General features: G+C 37.4%; 1 protein-coding gene across 1 annotated transcript in view; it reads left to right on the forward strand.

Annotated features, from left to right (window-relative positions):
* BABAM2 (BRISC and BRCA1 A complex member 2) overlaps positions 1–15,939 on the forward strand; it is a 161,217-nt gene extending 145,278 nt beyond the window's left edge. The window contains exon 12 of the mRNA XM_054628813.2: positions 14,298–15,939. Coding sequence (XP_054484788.1) covers positions 14,298–14,361 — 64 coding nt within the window. The 3' untranslated portion in view covers positions 14,362–15,939. The remainder of the gene's footprint in view (positions 1–14,297) is intronic.
* Positions 15,940–16,471: the final 532 nt, after the last annotated feature.

Raw genomic sequence — 16,471 nt, forward strand, 5'->3', positions numbered from 1 at the left:
AAACTGGTATCACAATAAGTTGTTCCAAGGGTTCATATTCCCTTTTTTTTCCAAGGTGGCTGACCAAACAGGTTTCTGAATGACAATGTTATCCCTGACCATTCATCGGTGTTTGCTGAATGTGGTGTAAATTTTATATATCCCTTTGGGCATTCAGAGGGTGAAAGCATCAAAGAGCTCAAGTGCTCTCAACTTTATATTGGCTGTTGCTCTGCCATGAGGTCAAGTGCATCTTCAGATTATGTGCAGGTGCATCTTGTGCAAGCCACAGCTGCAGCTTTGGTTTGCGCTCAGCACAAGAGTGCCATGGTTAGGAAGTGTCAGGCTGGTGAACTGAGCCATAGCATTTTGAGCCTCAGCCACAGCTTCTCCTTGTGTATCAGCAAATTGATGATGTCTGTCATGTGTATGATTGAGGCCCCCACTACAAGAAAGATTTGAGGTGCTGGAGCATGTGCAGAGAAGGGCAGTGGAGCTGGTGAAGGTCTGGAGCACAAGTGCTGTGAGGCGTGGCTGAGGGAGCTGGGGGTGCTTAGGCTGGAGAGGAGGAGGCTCAGGGGTGACATTGTCACTCCACAGCTGCCTGAAAGGGGGGTGTAGCCAGGTGGGGATTGTCCTCTTCTCCCAGATAACAGGTGATAGGACAAGGGCAAATGGCTGCAAGTTGCACTAGGAGGGGTCTAGTTTGGATATTTAGAAAAATTTCTTCCCCAGAAGGGTTGTCAAGCCAGGCTGCCCAGGAGGTAATGAAGTCACCACCCCTACAGGTATTTCAGAGGTGTGTGGATGTGGCATTTAGGACATGGTTTAGTGGTGGGCTTGGCAGTGATGAACTTGATGGTCTTTTCCAACCTTAACAGTTTGATTCTATGATTACATTTACAGATTAAAATGTTGTATTTCTTAGTCTAATAAAAGGATATTTGAAAAGAAAAAGGGACAGTTGTTGTGTTGCTGTTTAGACATATCAGTTGCAGTATGTCAGACTTGCTGTTCTATTCAGTAAATTTTGTGTGCCCTAATGATTTTTTTTTGTTGTTGTTTTGACATTGACTAGTTTTGACTCATCCATTTTTTTATTATTATTCAAATTTCTTTCACATTTTAGGCAGAATACCTATTACTATATTTCAAATTCTTAAAAAATAACAACTTTCACAATTTTCATGAAACTTTTGAGTTCCAGCTATGCTACCATGAATCTCACTATAAAATTTACATGTAAATGTTGCACCCTTTTTATATCTTCTCTTCTTGATAGGTGTAATTAAAGTAATAAATATTTTTTTTATTCTTTGGCTTGTATTTAAGTTGGGTTTTTTTGCTTATTTGTAAAAGTATCAAGTTGTCTTTGCCTGTATTATGTGATTTTTCATGCATATTAGTCATCTTTAACGAGCAGTTTTCCAAAAACTAACTTATTTGCATGACATATATTCACCTTACAAAGCTTTTTGCATGACTGTCTTTGTCTCTGTTGCATGTTATCTTAAACTTACAATGAAATTCATAAAAATGAGAGTAAGGAACAGAAGTATAGAAGCCAGGGACATCATTCTTCTCTAGGTGTGTGTGCATGTGTTCAGACATTTGCAAGGCTCGGAGGATTCTTTCTGAGGAAGAGCACCAGCATAGGTACAGCTAAAGGCTGAGGTGGTGAGCTGGGTCACTTGTTTAGCTATGGTTTTTGATAGTTTTGCATCAAAAACTGAACAGAAGTGATTTCCTAGCCTGAAATGGAGTGAAGCTGACATTTTGTTGCCGCTGGTGGGCCGCTCCTCAGAGCAGGAAAGGGGCAATACACTGTGACAGCCAGAACGAGAGGAGATGTGGCGACCCAGACGTGTGAAGCTTACCAAGAAGTTAATTCGATTTTATACACCATTAAATCAAAGCTGATTTTCTGTGGGAGTGTCAGCTGATCAGAATTATATGGGAACAATAGAGAGGAAAATGGAAAAAGCTACGTTTTGTTAAAATACTTAGTGATTGCACTTGTCCTTGTAGTGTGTTCTGCAGTTGATTTCCCAGCAAAACTTAATAACAAAATTATTTTGATTGTAAGAGATAACAGGTGAAGTAGATAGGGCTTTTAATTAGAATTTTCCCAGTACATTCCTTTATTTTTACATAGTTCTTCTGAATACAGTACAGAATACAGTACATATCATGATAGTTGCACTTCTTGAGTCATATTTTTCATGTAGTTTTCTTTAAATGTCTCCCTGGATAATTAAGTCTGACTCTTAAGTTATGGTATGTTAGTTTCTGACAGGTGCCTGCCAGGGATCTTCAGTGCTGTCATGCATTATGTGGATTTCAGCCAAGACAGAAGGGCCTGGGTATTTGTTTCTGGTCACTTCTCATTAAAGCTTTGACTGTAGGAAAGAAAAACAACTATTTAAAGATGAGGAGTATAGGTGCTATAGGAAGTGCATAGAAATAAAATCTGTTAGGCAATTAGTTTTTCTGTGATTTTGTATAGATACTCTGTATATGTGTGAACTGTACATATGTGCCTCTTGATACATAGTAAATATTCTTTCTGCAAAAAAGTATTCTCGGATATTGACAAGAGAAATGCACAGAAGAGATTGGAGAAGTTGGCATGGTATAAGTGGAGTATAATAGCACTTTGCTGGAAGACAACTGCTTTGTAGGAATGAAAGGTTAGAATTTAATGTAGGTGGTTCTTGGATAACTGGGATTAAGTGGCGTTCTAGAAATACTGTGAAACACAGTCACTGTCTGATTTGGCTTTATTAGAGAACTCCATTATACATCTATGAAAGCTGCTAGTTCTATATTAGAACATGAAATTACAGTTAGGAACTTGCACAAAAAATGTCCTCCCTTTCTCGAGAGAAAAGGCTAGAGAGAAATACATGGGTTTGGAAGGAGCTGAGATTTAATAGCTCAGATAAATAGTGTTGCCTTATCAGTTACAAAATAAACAGCTAAATAAAATTAGGAAGTGAGCTCCATAGTCTTGTCTTTTGAGTAATACTCATAATTGTTCCATTAAGCTAGGTAAAACTCTGTATTCATTTAGCCCACTATCATGTCTGTATCAATAGGTAGCAGTGGATGCCTGCAGAAAAGCATGGCAGAGCATGTAGTGATATTTCCATTGTATGTTCTACCATCCTCAAGGATTTCTTTATCCAGTACTGGTACATTTCTGTTAAGTAATCTTACCTAGCTTTCCTTCTATTCACTTGCTTTTTGAACCAACAGCATAACGTCATGAAATTCTGTGGCAAGGGATCACACAGGTGTGGTGTGAATAACAAACTCTGTTGGCTTTTTGCCTTCCTGCCTCCTCCTAGCGCGAGTTGTTGTTACCCTCTACCTCTTGTATGAAGAGAGGCAGCAAATAGATAATCCACTGATCCCCTCCATAACCTGTGTTTTATGATCCTCCTTTTCTCTTGCTCTGCTCACTCCTTCCTTCTCCAGAACCTCTCCATCTTTCTGGTCACCCTTGTCCTGCTTCTTTCTCCCTTTACTGTTTCTGTGATTTTCCTTCTGTTTCCTTTTCTGTTATTCACCATGCATTTATATGGTGGTGTAGTGGTATTGTCTGATTTACTCTTTATTCTGCTTCTAACAGCATCTGATTTTGTTTTTTGCATACAGATGAAGGCTAGTGTTATTTTAGCACCAACATCTCCTTTCTAACAGTGTTTCAGAGCCTATGTTTTTTGTGGTAGTAAAACTATGTCTTTTTCCTCACATATTTCTCCTTTCATGTTTGTCAACACTGACAAACCTGGTATGTTATCTCCCAATTATTCCACCTGGTGTGTTATCTCCCAGTCTCCTAGTACTATAAGAACTATCTGCAGTTCCTCATAATTGTGCCTTATTTTCCTTCCCTGACTAAATTGTTAACACTAACAGACCTTTCCATCTTCCATTGCTCACTTCTTCATATCATGTAGGAATATGAACAACACAGGTCAGAACACCCATTTCTGTGCATTTCTCAGGTGACTTCCCCCTAAAGGTATTCATCGTTTGTTCCTGTCCTTTTCTTTGTATCTTGGCCTGCTCTTTATCTACTCATGGATCTTTTTTCCTTCTGTGGTAATTCAGGGGGTTTTATGCCTTTGAAAAACCCTCCCAAATACCTGTAGGTAAGTTGAGCAGTGTGTGTCACTTGAATTTTTCTTGTCCATGTGGTTTTGATACCTTAAGAAAATAGGAGACTTGAGAAGCACAAGTTTGGCTCCTACCCAGTATGTCATATTTACTCAAGTCCACTAATTTTGGACTATTTATGAATTTTTATAATAATTTCTATTAACAGTCTCTACCAACTTGTAATGTATGGACATGAGATTTATTGAGTCATAGCTCCTTCTATCCTCCCAGACCTCCAGACCTTTTTTTAATTGACATCACACTTCTCTGGTACCAAGCTGTTTTAAGCAGGAGGTTACAAGCTATTTAAGAGTTTAACTTTCTCACACTTGAGTTTCTCTGGAACTTGGGTGTGAATGTAATCTGGGGCTGCTGATTTGGTTGTATTTTGTTCATTTGTTCATTTCCTTTTTGGCTGATATATATGCATGAGTGGAATCTCTTGGTACATCTCTTGGAAGGCCAGATTCTGGTATAGCAACATCTTTAAGCACTTCCATTTCATTTATTCTTTGTGACTTTACTTCTCCTGAGTATTTTTACTTTTTGACCACATTTTGCATTGTCTGACAAGTGTTTATTTCGAGGGTCACAGTTAAGTTGTTCCTCAAATTAATTTTCTATTTGTTTTTTTTTTTCTGCTTTTACTTGTTAGTATAAAGGTTTATTTCTGTCTGGTTTTTCCCTTTGGATGGGTCTCCAATCTTTTGAGCATTCACTTTTACTTCTAATAGCAAATATATATCCTTTGAAAAGCAAAAAGAAACAACTGCTTTTGTATGTTTTATATAATCACAGATGTGTGGCGTCTCATCCGTTTCCTTCTGACTGGTTTGTCCTAATGAATATCCAAAGAGGTTTCTTTTCTGGTTTGGTATGTTGCCTTTGGCCCCTGTTGATAAGCAATCTGGCAAAGCAAAGCGGATGGCATGATGAAATCAGTCCTTTCACCTGCAAGCAAACTTTGTTTTCAGGGATGCTGGTTGTCAGACTCGTTATGGATGCATCTGTGGTGTAACTCTTCATTTCTGCCTCTGAACTACTATTAAGGGATTCAATAATCTCTTAAAGATCCTTCAAATTCTATTATTACTACTGTGAGCTCCTCTCTTCTTGAATCTCTGCACTTGTCTTTCCTTACAAGCTTTGCTCCTGAACATATTCTTGCCCATATTCTTTTCTGCTTTCTATTGCTACTTATCACTACTTTCACACATTCTTTACCCTGCCTTTTAGGCTTTGAAAAGGTTCCTAGTTGCATCTCGTCTCACATTGACTCTCTCCTTCAAATTTAATAAAAAATTTGTTAAATAATTGCTCTCCAGCAGCAGAGCTCATTGTGCATTTACACAGCCTAGATGAGAGGAAATAATATGTGCCTTGAATAAACACTATCTCTTTAAGAAGTTAACCTTTACCTGGTGTGGGAAAATATGGCTATGGCACTTCAGCAACTAGGAAAAATAGAGCAGACTTGTCATGCTGTAGCTCATAGGACTGGAAATTTCCTGCAAGTTAACAATATATTTAAAAAGACTCTATGAAGATTGAGTTTTTCCATGATGGCCTTGGAATATCATTCTCATGATCCACTGATAAGGAAGAGAGTGACCGTGCTGTGACCGAGATATTCCAGTGCACCCTTCACAGACACCCACTGCCCTGTGGGGAAAATGGAAGTTAAGAAAGCAGAAGCAAATTTTGCTATGATCTAAGACCACAAACCTTCATCTGACTGAAGTACATCTATTTATGTACATTGTGGAGAAGGTGAAGGAAGTGAAGTGTTTTATCTCTTGAACTGACTGGCAAGCAGAAGGCATTGATGAAACTGTTTCAAAATGAGAAGTTCATTTTTCTGTGTGTGCTTTGGAGCACTTAGATTCACTGTGTCTGTGCAATACACCTTTGTAAATTTTTAAATATCTATATCAGAAATCTGTGGGACATTAAATACCAGAGTCTTGAGTTCCAGATGGTTTTAGAAAGTTGCTTTCATAGTTACTGGCCTTGGTCTGTATGAACTGATTATGTCCAGTAGCTGTAATTTCTGTCTGTTATTGTCAGTAAAGGTCCATGCATTGGGAGGACATATATTCTTGGAATCAAAATTAGCATCTTTTACAAAGTGATAACCCTACTTATGCTGCTGCTTTAAAATAAACATTAATTGCCAGCCTACATGATGATCTGCAATCTTGGCTCCACAGCAGTTCCCTAGAACTCCCTTCCTTATATTTTGTTTTTAGTCGGGTTGTTATATTTATGGTTATTTCGTGCTTTGAACAGATTGTCAAAATTCATTTTGCTTTATGGTAAGTTGGGCAGCAACGTCATCTTAATTTTTACAGCAGACCAATGTTGAATTCTTCACTTTATTTATAAAATCAGTTGATACCATAGGTTTTTGGAAATGAAATGAAAATTTAATTTTTATTTCTGTTTGTTTCATATGGATTAAAGCTACCTGTTAATTCTGCAATCAGCAAACTGTTGAAAAACATGTCTAAATATAATAATTTTTTTGTACCTTTTTGTGTGACTTGAATCAGAAATAACTTCTGGAGGAAAAAGATATTGTTAGTAAAATACAGAAAACAGCTTTTGGACATGAGTGAATATTAATGTTTAAACTTCTGATATGTACTTGGTTTCACTAGTTCTGCCACTTCTATTTCCTGTTACAGTTTTGGTTTGTTTGTAATTTTGGAGACAGGTTTCTGTTGTGCAGTATAATAAACTGAGCTGAAAACAGCTGTATTTCTTAAAAACTTGCATGTTGATGGCTGCCCACTGCAGATCTCCAGATCACTTGATTACTGTTCTGTCTGTCCGTGAGCCTGGCTGCACAGTCAGTGCCTTGCATGGACTGGCAGGTAGAAACAGGCAAAAAAGTTTACTAATCTCCTTGTGGGTAATTCACAATAAAAGGAGGTAGAGAGAGAGAAATATTAGAAGAGGGAGAAGGATTGTGATGCTTTTTTTTTTTTTTTTGGCACACAGGAAAAAAATTGCTAGCAGCTTAACGGCGTTGTGCACTGACTCTTTGTACATTTGTGTGTTTAGCCAGTTACAGTAGCAGTAATTTAAGAACTATTGTCTTGCTGTTGTATAAACACTTCAGATGTTTGCTTGGCATCACCAGTTCTGGAGATGTATAAAATGGAGAACTGTGTAGACATTGTGTTTCACACAAAAGCAAAATATTTGCTATAGATAAAGCTGCCTAGTAAGGAAATTCTAAACCACATCCCAAGGAGCATACCATCAAGAAGCTTAGTTTAGAAACATGAATATATGCCAAGTATCGTGATGTATATTTGAAGTGAGAAAGAAATCCTGGAAGGTACCTATTTCATTCTGCTGCTGTGCTTGGGTAAGTTTTTTTGATGTTCAGGTTTGAGTGGTGGTTTAGAAATGCTGCTGTCTCCTGAATGCCTTGTGCATTCCATAATAGTCCTGATTTTCATTGGCTCCTGAGCCTTTGCCACTTGGCACCTGGGCCTGCCTGCTGCAGCCCAGTTCCAGCTGGGCAATCCAAAGTTACAGGGCTGAGAACTGTTTCTCACTGCAGTTTTTGTAATATCTTAGATGTGGAGACAATGATACAATGATCATTTTCTCCTAACAGAGGTGTCACAGAATGTCTGCTGTAGAGTTACTCTCTTGTTATCCCAAAGCAGGAGTTGGGCTGATTCAGCTTTGCTGTGAGTCCTCATGTATTTTTAGCCTGGTGAGGAATGCTGTGGAAGTGCCTATGAATAAATAGACAACACGGTTCATCCAATGGAAATATGTTTTTGATGCATTATATATGATGAAAATAGCAAAGAGGTTCAAATGTCTCATGTGTGTGTTTAAAAGGAAAAAGCTGCCCCTCAAACAATGGCATGAGGCCTGTGGAAAGAAGGGGCTCTTGTGTTCAGCCCTTGCTCAGTGCAAGGCATAGAGATGCTGGAGGAGGGCATGAGCAGGGGTTAAGCACATAATGAGCAGTCATATGGAATATGACCTAAATACATACCCACTGTTGGAATTAATGCACCAATTTATTAATTTAAGTTCCTTTTGTTAATTAGTGGTAATCATGTTGAATTAGGTAGCTCGTGACAAAAGGAATTTAGAAAGAAAACTTCTATCTGTAAAAAAAAGAGTGATTGGCATCTTTGGTTTTGTTCTGCCAGAAACAAACAGGAAATCTTAGAAAGTTTTGAAGGTTATGGTAAATAGCTTCTGTAGAGGAGATGAATTTTTAGGGGTTACATGAACCAAATCAGCTGGATGTGCCTGTGTGGTCATGGGAGAACAAATCCTCTCATCTGGCATCCAAAAGGTATTGTTGTAGATGGTCAGTATTTTCAAAACAAGTTTTCACTGTGTCAAACAAGTTTCAACAGGAACACAAAAATACAAAGGCACATTACATATGTATGTATGATCCATGCAAAAATACTTTGTACTTCAGAAAGGGAGTAATCAGGTGACATTGATAAAGCCTGGAGAAGATCTTTTATAATTCTAATATGTCTATAGTGTTGAAATAGTTTAACAAGATTTTATTGCAAAGTGTCAGCATAATAATACTAGTCTGGAAGGAATAGGTCAAAAACCTCAAGAAGCCTCAGTATGTCCTTCACTCTGACCTACACCCTTCTTAATTCCTGTTTTCACCAGATTTGATTGAAAGAGGGAGAACATTGCTGTTCCAGCTAATTTATGAAGATCAGTCATCTATAGAGTTGATGTTGTTCTATCAGGATTCAGTGGATTTGAAGAAACTTGTAGATGTCTTGAAGCAGTTCTTCTAGGGTACAGCAGGAAAGAAATATGGGATGCAAAATGATGTAAATCCTAGAGATACAATTCCTTTAAAAGAAGTGGACAGCTGTTGGGACAGATGCCTGGGATTCTTGGTTCTATCTCATGCAGCTGGACAGGATACAATTCAGTCCTTACCTCAGTCCCAGGATTATTCAAACAAACTCAATTTACCTGCTGGACAGTTCAGACAATAGAGAACTACTGAGGAGAATGGGGTACTAAATACAGGCCTTACTCCAGAAGACTTGGAAGGATTAAGTAGAATTATTCAGAGATCACCATGACTACAGGAGTGCCTGCCCAAGTCAGATCTATTAACTTGAAAAATTTTAGAAAAGAATTCATACATATTATGTATGCCTTGCCTACAGTAGGAGAAAATTGATGTATTTGTCAAATACACTGGCTACTATGATTTTGAATACACTAAGGGTCTGTAATTAGAGCCAGATATTTACAGAATTAAATATCTGTTGCAGTACTTACTAAAATATTGAAATAATGGGTAGTATTTAAGAATAAAGTTTGCTCTCAAAGCCAGTAGTAGAAAAAATATCCAAATGTAAGTCTGCCTTCAGATGAGAAGGAGCACAACACGTGTGCCTAATGCAGTGAGAGAAGGTCTTTGTGAAAAGATAAAGATTGTGGCTCAAGGGCTTTAATTTGCCAATAAGGACACTGTGCTGGTAGTAGAAGTGTTGCTGTACTGCTAAGTCTGTTGTTGATGTGGACCATCATGATGATTTCATCCCCTTAATTTTCCTCAAATCATCTCTTGATGGAAAAAGCACTTCAAAGTCCCACATCTTAAGCTGAAACAAATAGAACATGAGTGCAAATAGGGTGAATTTGAGATCAGCATGCTGGAAATCTTGACAGTTATAAACTGAGGAGTTTAGGGGGAATATATTTTGTGAATGACTTGGGAAGATGATTCATCAGCCCATGATGATTGTCCTTGTCCCAGACATAAAAAGCAGAAATCTCATTGGTACAACATGTTGTATGCTGTTTTCCTCACAGAGTTTGAGTCTCGATCTTCTACTCTGAATTTGCCACATGAAGATTTTAAGAGAAATAGAAACACCTAAACAACCCTTTTAACTTCATTACACCAGCAGCAGTAACTAGAACACAATTGTATAGCTGGCTATAGTACCAGTCCAGCAAAAGCAACAGCAGAAATTGAGTGTGTTGGTCTTAGAATGCTATCACCATAAATATATGGGAAGTGTTCTTTGATGGGAGATTGCAGCTACATAATTTAAAATCTTTGCAGATTTTCAGCATGGATATGTGAAGGCAAAAGGTATTATCAAGTGGTCAATGCAGATTTTCTGCCAACTGCATTTTAAAAACCCAGCACTAAATTACCCTGGGAAAAAAACCAGTACAATTAGAATGAAATTTCACAAAAACATGTGAATTCTGAGTCAAGTATGTTTTAAGCACAGCAAACCCACACCCTGGGATTTAGACATGTATGGGCTTCTGGAGACCTTGTACCACACTCAGTGTTTCATATCACTGGGAAATATGTAAACAGCGTGAGCCAATTCTACCTTCTTTTAGATACTTACCACTTGCAATTACAGCAAGACTTTCTTTCCCCTGGATAATAAAATGAAGGAAAGAGAAGTGCTTTACTCTCAACAGATGTCCTTGAGCATAGCACGTGGAATTCATTGTACTGTGTCAAGTATATATAGTGGTTAACTACAGCAAAATGTGTTGTTTTCTAGAGTGATGAAGAAAAATTTCCATAGAAACCTCATAACTTACTACCTTGAACTTGGAAAATGACCATTTGAGGGAACAAAAATGAATAGACAAAAAACAATGGAGTATTATAAGAAGCTCAACAAAGTGTTAGACATGTGCCCATAAGTGTATGAAGATTGGCACCCACTCTAGGCTGAAAAGAAAGCAACTTTTTGAACACTGTTTAAGCTGGAAGCAAAACCATTGTGAGAAGGATGCAACACTCAGTGTGTGTTTTACTTTCTTTACATGAGTGTTGATTGTACTCTACACTCACGTGAAGAATACCTGTGTACTTTGTACAAATGAGTTTCCCTGTACTTACAGGAGAATTTATGCAGGTCTTCTGAGCTTGGTATAAGGTCAGTGTGATACAGACCCACCAAGAACATGGTAAATGAAAGCTGGAGAAAGAAAGATCTCCATCTTTCCCAGAAAGAAGAAAAGGCATTGATCAAAAGCTGATTTCTGCCATTTGACAGAGCCCTGAGAGACCATAGGTCAAGTTAGCTTTCTTCACCTTCAGTGTAATTCGACAGGTACCTAAATTACTGTTGTTGGGTTTTTTAATAACAGTTCTCCAGAGCTGAAAAACATATCTAGTGTATATAAAAGTAATAATTTCAAAATAGTTTGGAGATAACTTGAGAATATCATGTGGCAAAGTTTCTGAAAAAAAAACCAACTTTCAGATACTTTTATATGAATCCCTATGGTATAGCACAGATCATAGTTATTGAAGGTGTAATTCATGTGAATGTGTTAATATGAATAGAATATGAGGAATGGATCTTTTTCCAAAGTTCATGTTTATATTCACATTCATGTTTCTCTGTGCCTGCATGTACAGGGTGCTAGAGCATGAGTGTTGTCTCTTGATTTAAAATCTTTCTATAAGGAATAATATTGCATGTGAAAGATGCCTTTACCATGCAGTCTATAGCAGAGTATTGTCCTTCAAAAATTTTTCTATTTCTCTCAAAATTATTTCATGTCATCTGTCGTAACATAATATTTTGTGTCATGGTCCTATTTGGGCAGAAACATGTGAACTTTGACTTCAATGCCAGATGGTCAATAGATGAAACTCACTCAGAAGGTGATTGCTGCTTCTTTTCCTCCTTACTGGTGACCACTGCAGAGATTGTTGTAATTAAAATGTTGTCATTTCCATTTCACAGGAAATTCAGGTATTTTAACACATGGTTTTGTCCCAGACTTTCGGATGAAAAGAAAAAATCTAGAAAAAAGTTTTCAGTGTTCATTAAGGAGTTTCACTTACCTTTTCCTACTTCCCCATCTTTCCTCTTCAATCTACTAAATGTGCTGTAGCTGAGACAGTCCTATCAGGCACACTGGGCTTTTGGATCTCTTAGCAGGGCCTGGTTTGGTTTAGTTTGGGGGGTTAAGGGAGCAGTGTTAATTAATTTTTTTTTGTGGTAGGTGTGATGAACCATAATTATCTCTGATTTTGTTTCATCTGAGATACTTAAGGTATATGAGAGAGGGACAGAAATGGAGGAACATAACCTGTACAAGTACACTTGTGGTACTGCATTTGCTTCAGTCTGGAGAAGACCAAAATGATAAGGGCAACTTTAAGCATGTACTTTAAGGTATAAAAGGAAAAAAAGCAGACATTTAAAATAATGACGTACTAAAGGAATTTTTGTAGTGTATGGAACATTGCCAAGAGGTTCATATGAACTACCAGTGAAATAACATCTTCTTTGACACAGTACATCTGATCAGAATGTAGGGAGGTGTTAGACTTGGTTTTGCAGGAATGGATACAAGCTCTCCTGCAGGAATCAGTGAAAAGAAAGGATGCAAGTGTAGATAAAATTGGTGTGGGAGGATGTTTGTGGTATCATAAGCATTCATTCTGGAATTTACCTAACAGAAAAGGCATATATAATTACTGCATATAATGCACTAAGTGTGGGTTTAATACAAAGCACAGAAATGCTATGGAGAAAAAGAAATAAAATGTAGGAAAATAATTCTGATTGTATCCCATTTAATGATTAAGAATTTCTACAGTTTTGGAAGAAGGAAGTTTTAAGTAACATTTATCAAGTTGATGAGATCACGTGCATGAAGAGATTCTGCAGAGAAGGTATCAAAGGGGAAGGGGGAAGCTGTTTAAAATAAGCAAGCAGAGAAGCATAATTAAATGTTAGGAGAGATAAAGCAAGGACAAGTAAAAGGGATAGGTTCTGACATTGACAACATGCAGGAGGTACTCCATGAGCTAGCAAAACACATAGAATTAAACGGGACTTACAAAACCTACAATTTCAAAGGTATGGTAGAAAAAGCACAGATACAGAAATGGCACCCAGCTGTTGAGATCAGGAGACAGGCAGACCTTCTCAGCTGGTTTATGTTGGTGTGTGTGCCAGCAGGAACAATCACTTTTGCAGGCATGATTATTAGGGTTGTTTTCTGAACTTTGCTTCAATAAACCTAAGTGTGTTCTGTAAATACACAGCACAATCTGTATATGCTATAAAATGTGTGTGCTGGTTATCCTCTTTATTATGGTTGTTTCCATTTCTGGGATCAGCTCCTCAGTCCAGAAATGCTTTTACTTTCCATTGCTCTTTTAACCTTTGGACAGCATCTCATATGTATTTTTATCTTGTGCACAAAAGCTGACTGCAGCAATCTGTTAATTAATTTGCCAGGCACAACCTCACAAAGAGAGAGGAGCATTCCCTTCATGGTCTTGCAATGTTTTTAGGTGTGAGGAAGTATGGTTGCTGTTCAGTGATTGCCAAAGCTTCTACTGCAGTTATGAAACACATCATGATTGTGAAGCTGATCAGTGTGTGTTTGCTTCAGGAGGTAAACCAGCTGAGAGATCAGGAATCTAATAAATGACATTGCAGCTATTCTCACTTTAGAGTTCTCCTCGGTGAGAACAGGAGAGAAATTTATAGAGACCAGTGATAGAAATAGAAAACAAAATTTTAAAAAATAAAGAAATTGAAAGTTTGGTGCAAAATGCAGTAGGCAGAAACCAAAGGCAGAATGATAAAGCAGCTTCTAATATAATTGGCAAGTAAAGGGCATTCCTGGATCTCAGCAAAAAAATCTCAAAGGTAGAGTTCTAACTCAATTTTGGATATGTAGGGTTAGCTCATTTTATGGATTTATGAGTCACTTGATCCTTTGCAAAGAAGATAGACTAAGATCCAAAATATACAAAGCACACTTTAAAAAAGGGCATTATCCTATAAATGTTGAAGTTTAATAAAAGGACTTACCATTCATACAATGTTGTTAGTATTTATTTGCTGCATTTCATGTAAACTGCTGCCATCAGCAGTGACAGTATTGTGTCAAGGTTTCTGAGACAGATAAAGAGCTTATCTCCTACACGTATTCTGACTTCTCTTCACTATTTCCTGCTCCATTCCCTTGTCTGTCTTTGGGCCTTTTGTACCATATGTGAAGCTTTCTCCACACAGGGGAAATAGAAAACATGGGAAACATCAAGTGCTTCAATTCATGCTTTTAAGATTACTCCTTCCTAATCATATATTTTCTGTTCTTTTCACTAGGACATATTTCAAGACATTTGTCCCTCAGTTCCAGGAGGCAGCATTTGCCAATGGGAAGCTTTAGACAGCTTTGGGAATGGAAACTACACTGGACAGATCCTTCAGTCTGCACATGTCAGCCCAGAAGAAGGATGCCTGGAAATGGGTTGGACTGTCTTGATAAGTGCTTTCTTGCCTCTGAACTGGTTTTGGTAGCTTCAGTTTATGAAACAAAGACCTCACTAGCATGCTTAGAACTAAATATTTGATATTAGTCCTGCGCCTTTGCCTCTGCCACCACCATTCCTTTATATATAAGTTTCAAATGTGTGTATGGATAGGATAACACTTTCTTGTGCCAACAATGTCCTGTATGTTATGCCTTGTTTCCTCATCATCAGATGGTCTAAATTGGACTGCTCTTCCCCATGGAAATATGATGTAATGTGTACATTTAGTTAGCATTTTCAGCTCATCCTAAGGAAACACAAAACTGCCGTATGTACCAGGAATGCCTAATGGACTGTACAGTGCCATATTCTGTATGCCTCAGAGGTTTGTGTCTCACTGTGGTTGTTACTCTCACAGGTATGGATATGAATTGCACACTTCAGTTCTCAGTGCCTTTCCAGTTGGTCTGAAGTTAATATGGCAAGGTGTTTGAGGTTTGGTGGTTTTTCTAATACTTCTGTTGAAAGCTCATTTTGTGTGAAATGTTAGGTTTTTATGCTTTGTTTTCATTTCCAGTTGTAAAATTTTCTTGTTTTCCCTATGAGTGCCCCTTGCCACTTCAAAAAAGTTCTGTTTCTTTAGTACCAACATGCAAGTAACTAGTTATATAAAGCAGTATAAGAAAATAAAGCTCTTTCATAGACCTGTAATTTTTCCAAATAAGATAAATACTGTTAAGAGGCAAACTTTCAACAAAGGAATGAGTGATGTCTTGGAAAATAGCTGATGAAATAATGCAGGGCTATAGGTATTTAGCTTAATGCTTAAGTTCAGCATATCTTCTCAGAAAATATTTTTAAGTGTATATAACTGGAAACATTACCTCCCCTAATTCTGAAATGCCAAATGGAAAATCCTGCCTATTCATCCTTTCTTTCCTGCTTGTGTCAGGCACACCAGTTGGGACTAATGGTCACAATGTCACTTCCCCAATTAATTTGTGAATAGACCAAGGTACTTTCCAGTAAGGAATAAAATTAACAGAGTATGTTGGCTTATAAATGGTATCTGGAAAGTGTGCCCTACTTCTGCTAAATACAAGGAACTAAATGAATAGTATGCAGCTGATACAGTGGAACTGGAAAACATTTTATTTTAAATTATACACTATGGCATCACATGCAAGGAAGTCTCGTCAAGCTGCTTGATTGGCAGTATTCTCCTACCCTTTCTACAACTTGTTATTTGGCATGAAAAGTAGTGCTTTTCAGGGTTTAAATTCACCTAGGAAATACAGGATGGGGTTTGTGTCGTGAACCTTAATAATTAAGAATTACGCAAATAATTCGCCTCTAGAAACTACAAGTATTTTTAGCTAGTTTGTGAGCAAAATTTAATTTATGTTTAATACTGAAGTTCTTGGCTGAAAATTAAGCTGCAAACAAAATCTGTATTGTAAGAATAAATAAAAGAATAAGAAGTTTTATTGTAAGTCTGCAGAGAAGGTGTATTCTGTGCTGTGACCCACCCCTTTCTCAGTGCATTATCTGAGCACTGTCCAGAGTTTCAAAGGTCTGAGCATGAATTCCCTCTGTGGTGACACTGCATGAGGCTTTGGCATGCTTAGAGCAGATGTGGGAGGTTATCACTGGTTGGGGGCTATGTACAAATTACGAATAGGATGGGATTGTTAGGAATGCATTTTGAGTTGTTTTATTTTGTAACATTAGTTCCATTACGTGGTTATGACATTGGGAAGATGTTATTAGTTCACATCTTAGGCAGTAGATTAAGAACTTAATGTTACAACTTTTTTAAAAAGTTTTTTGACTAATTACACAAAGTAAAAGCATATGGACAGTAGTTTTATTTAACTACTATAAGCACTCTTACTTTTGGTTAAAACAATGCTTGCTTATTTTGAATACAATACTTGCTTGTAAGCTTTAAAACACAATGCACAGAGTTTTATTATTAAGGTTAGAACTTTTTAATATTTTGCTAGATATACTTTTTGTAGATTA

The sequence above is a fragment of the Agelaius phoeniceus genome, chromosome 3 (assembly GCF_051311805.1).
Source record: "Agelaius phoeniceus isolate bAgePho1 chromosome 3, bAgePho1.hap1, whole genome shotgun sequence".
In the NCBI taxonomy this organism is placed as follows: Eukaryota; Metazoa; Chordata; class Aves; order Passeriformes; family Icteridae; genus Agelaius; species Agelaius phoeniceus.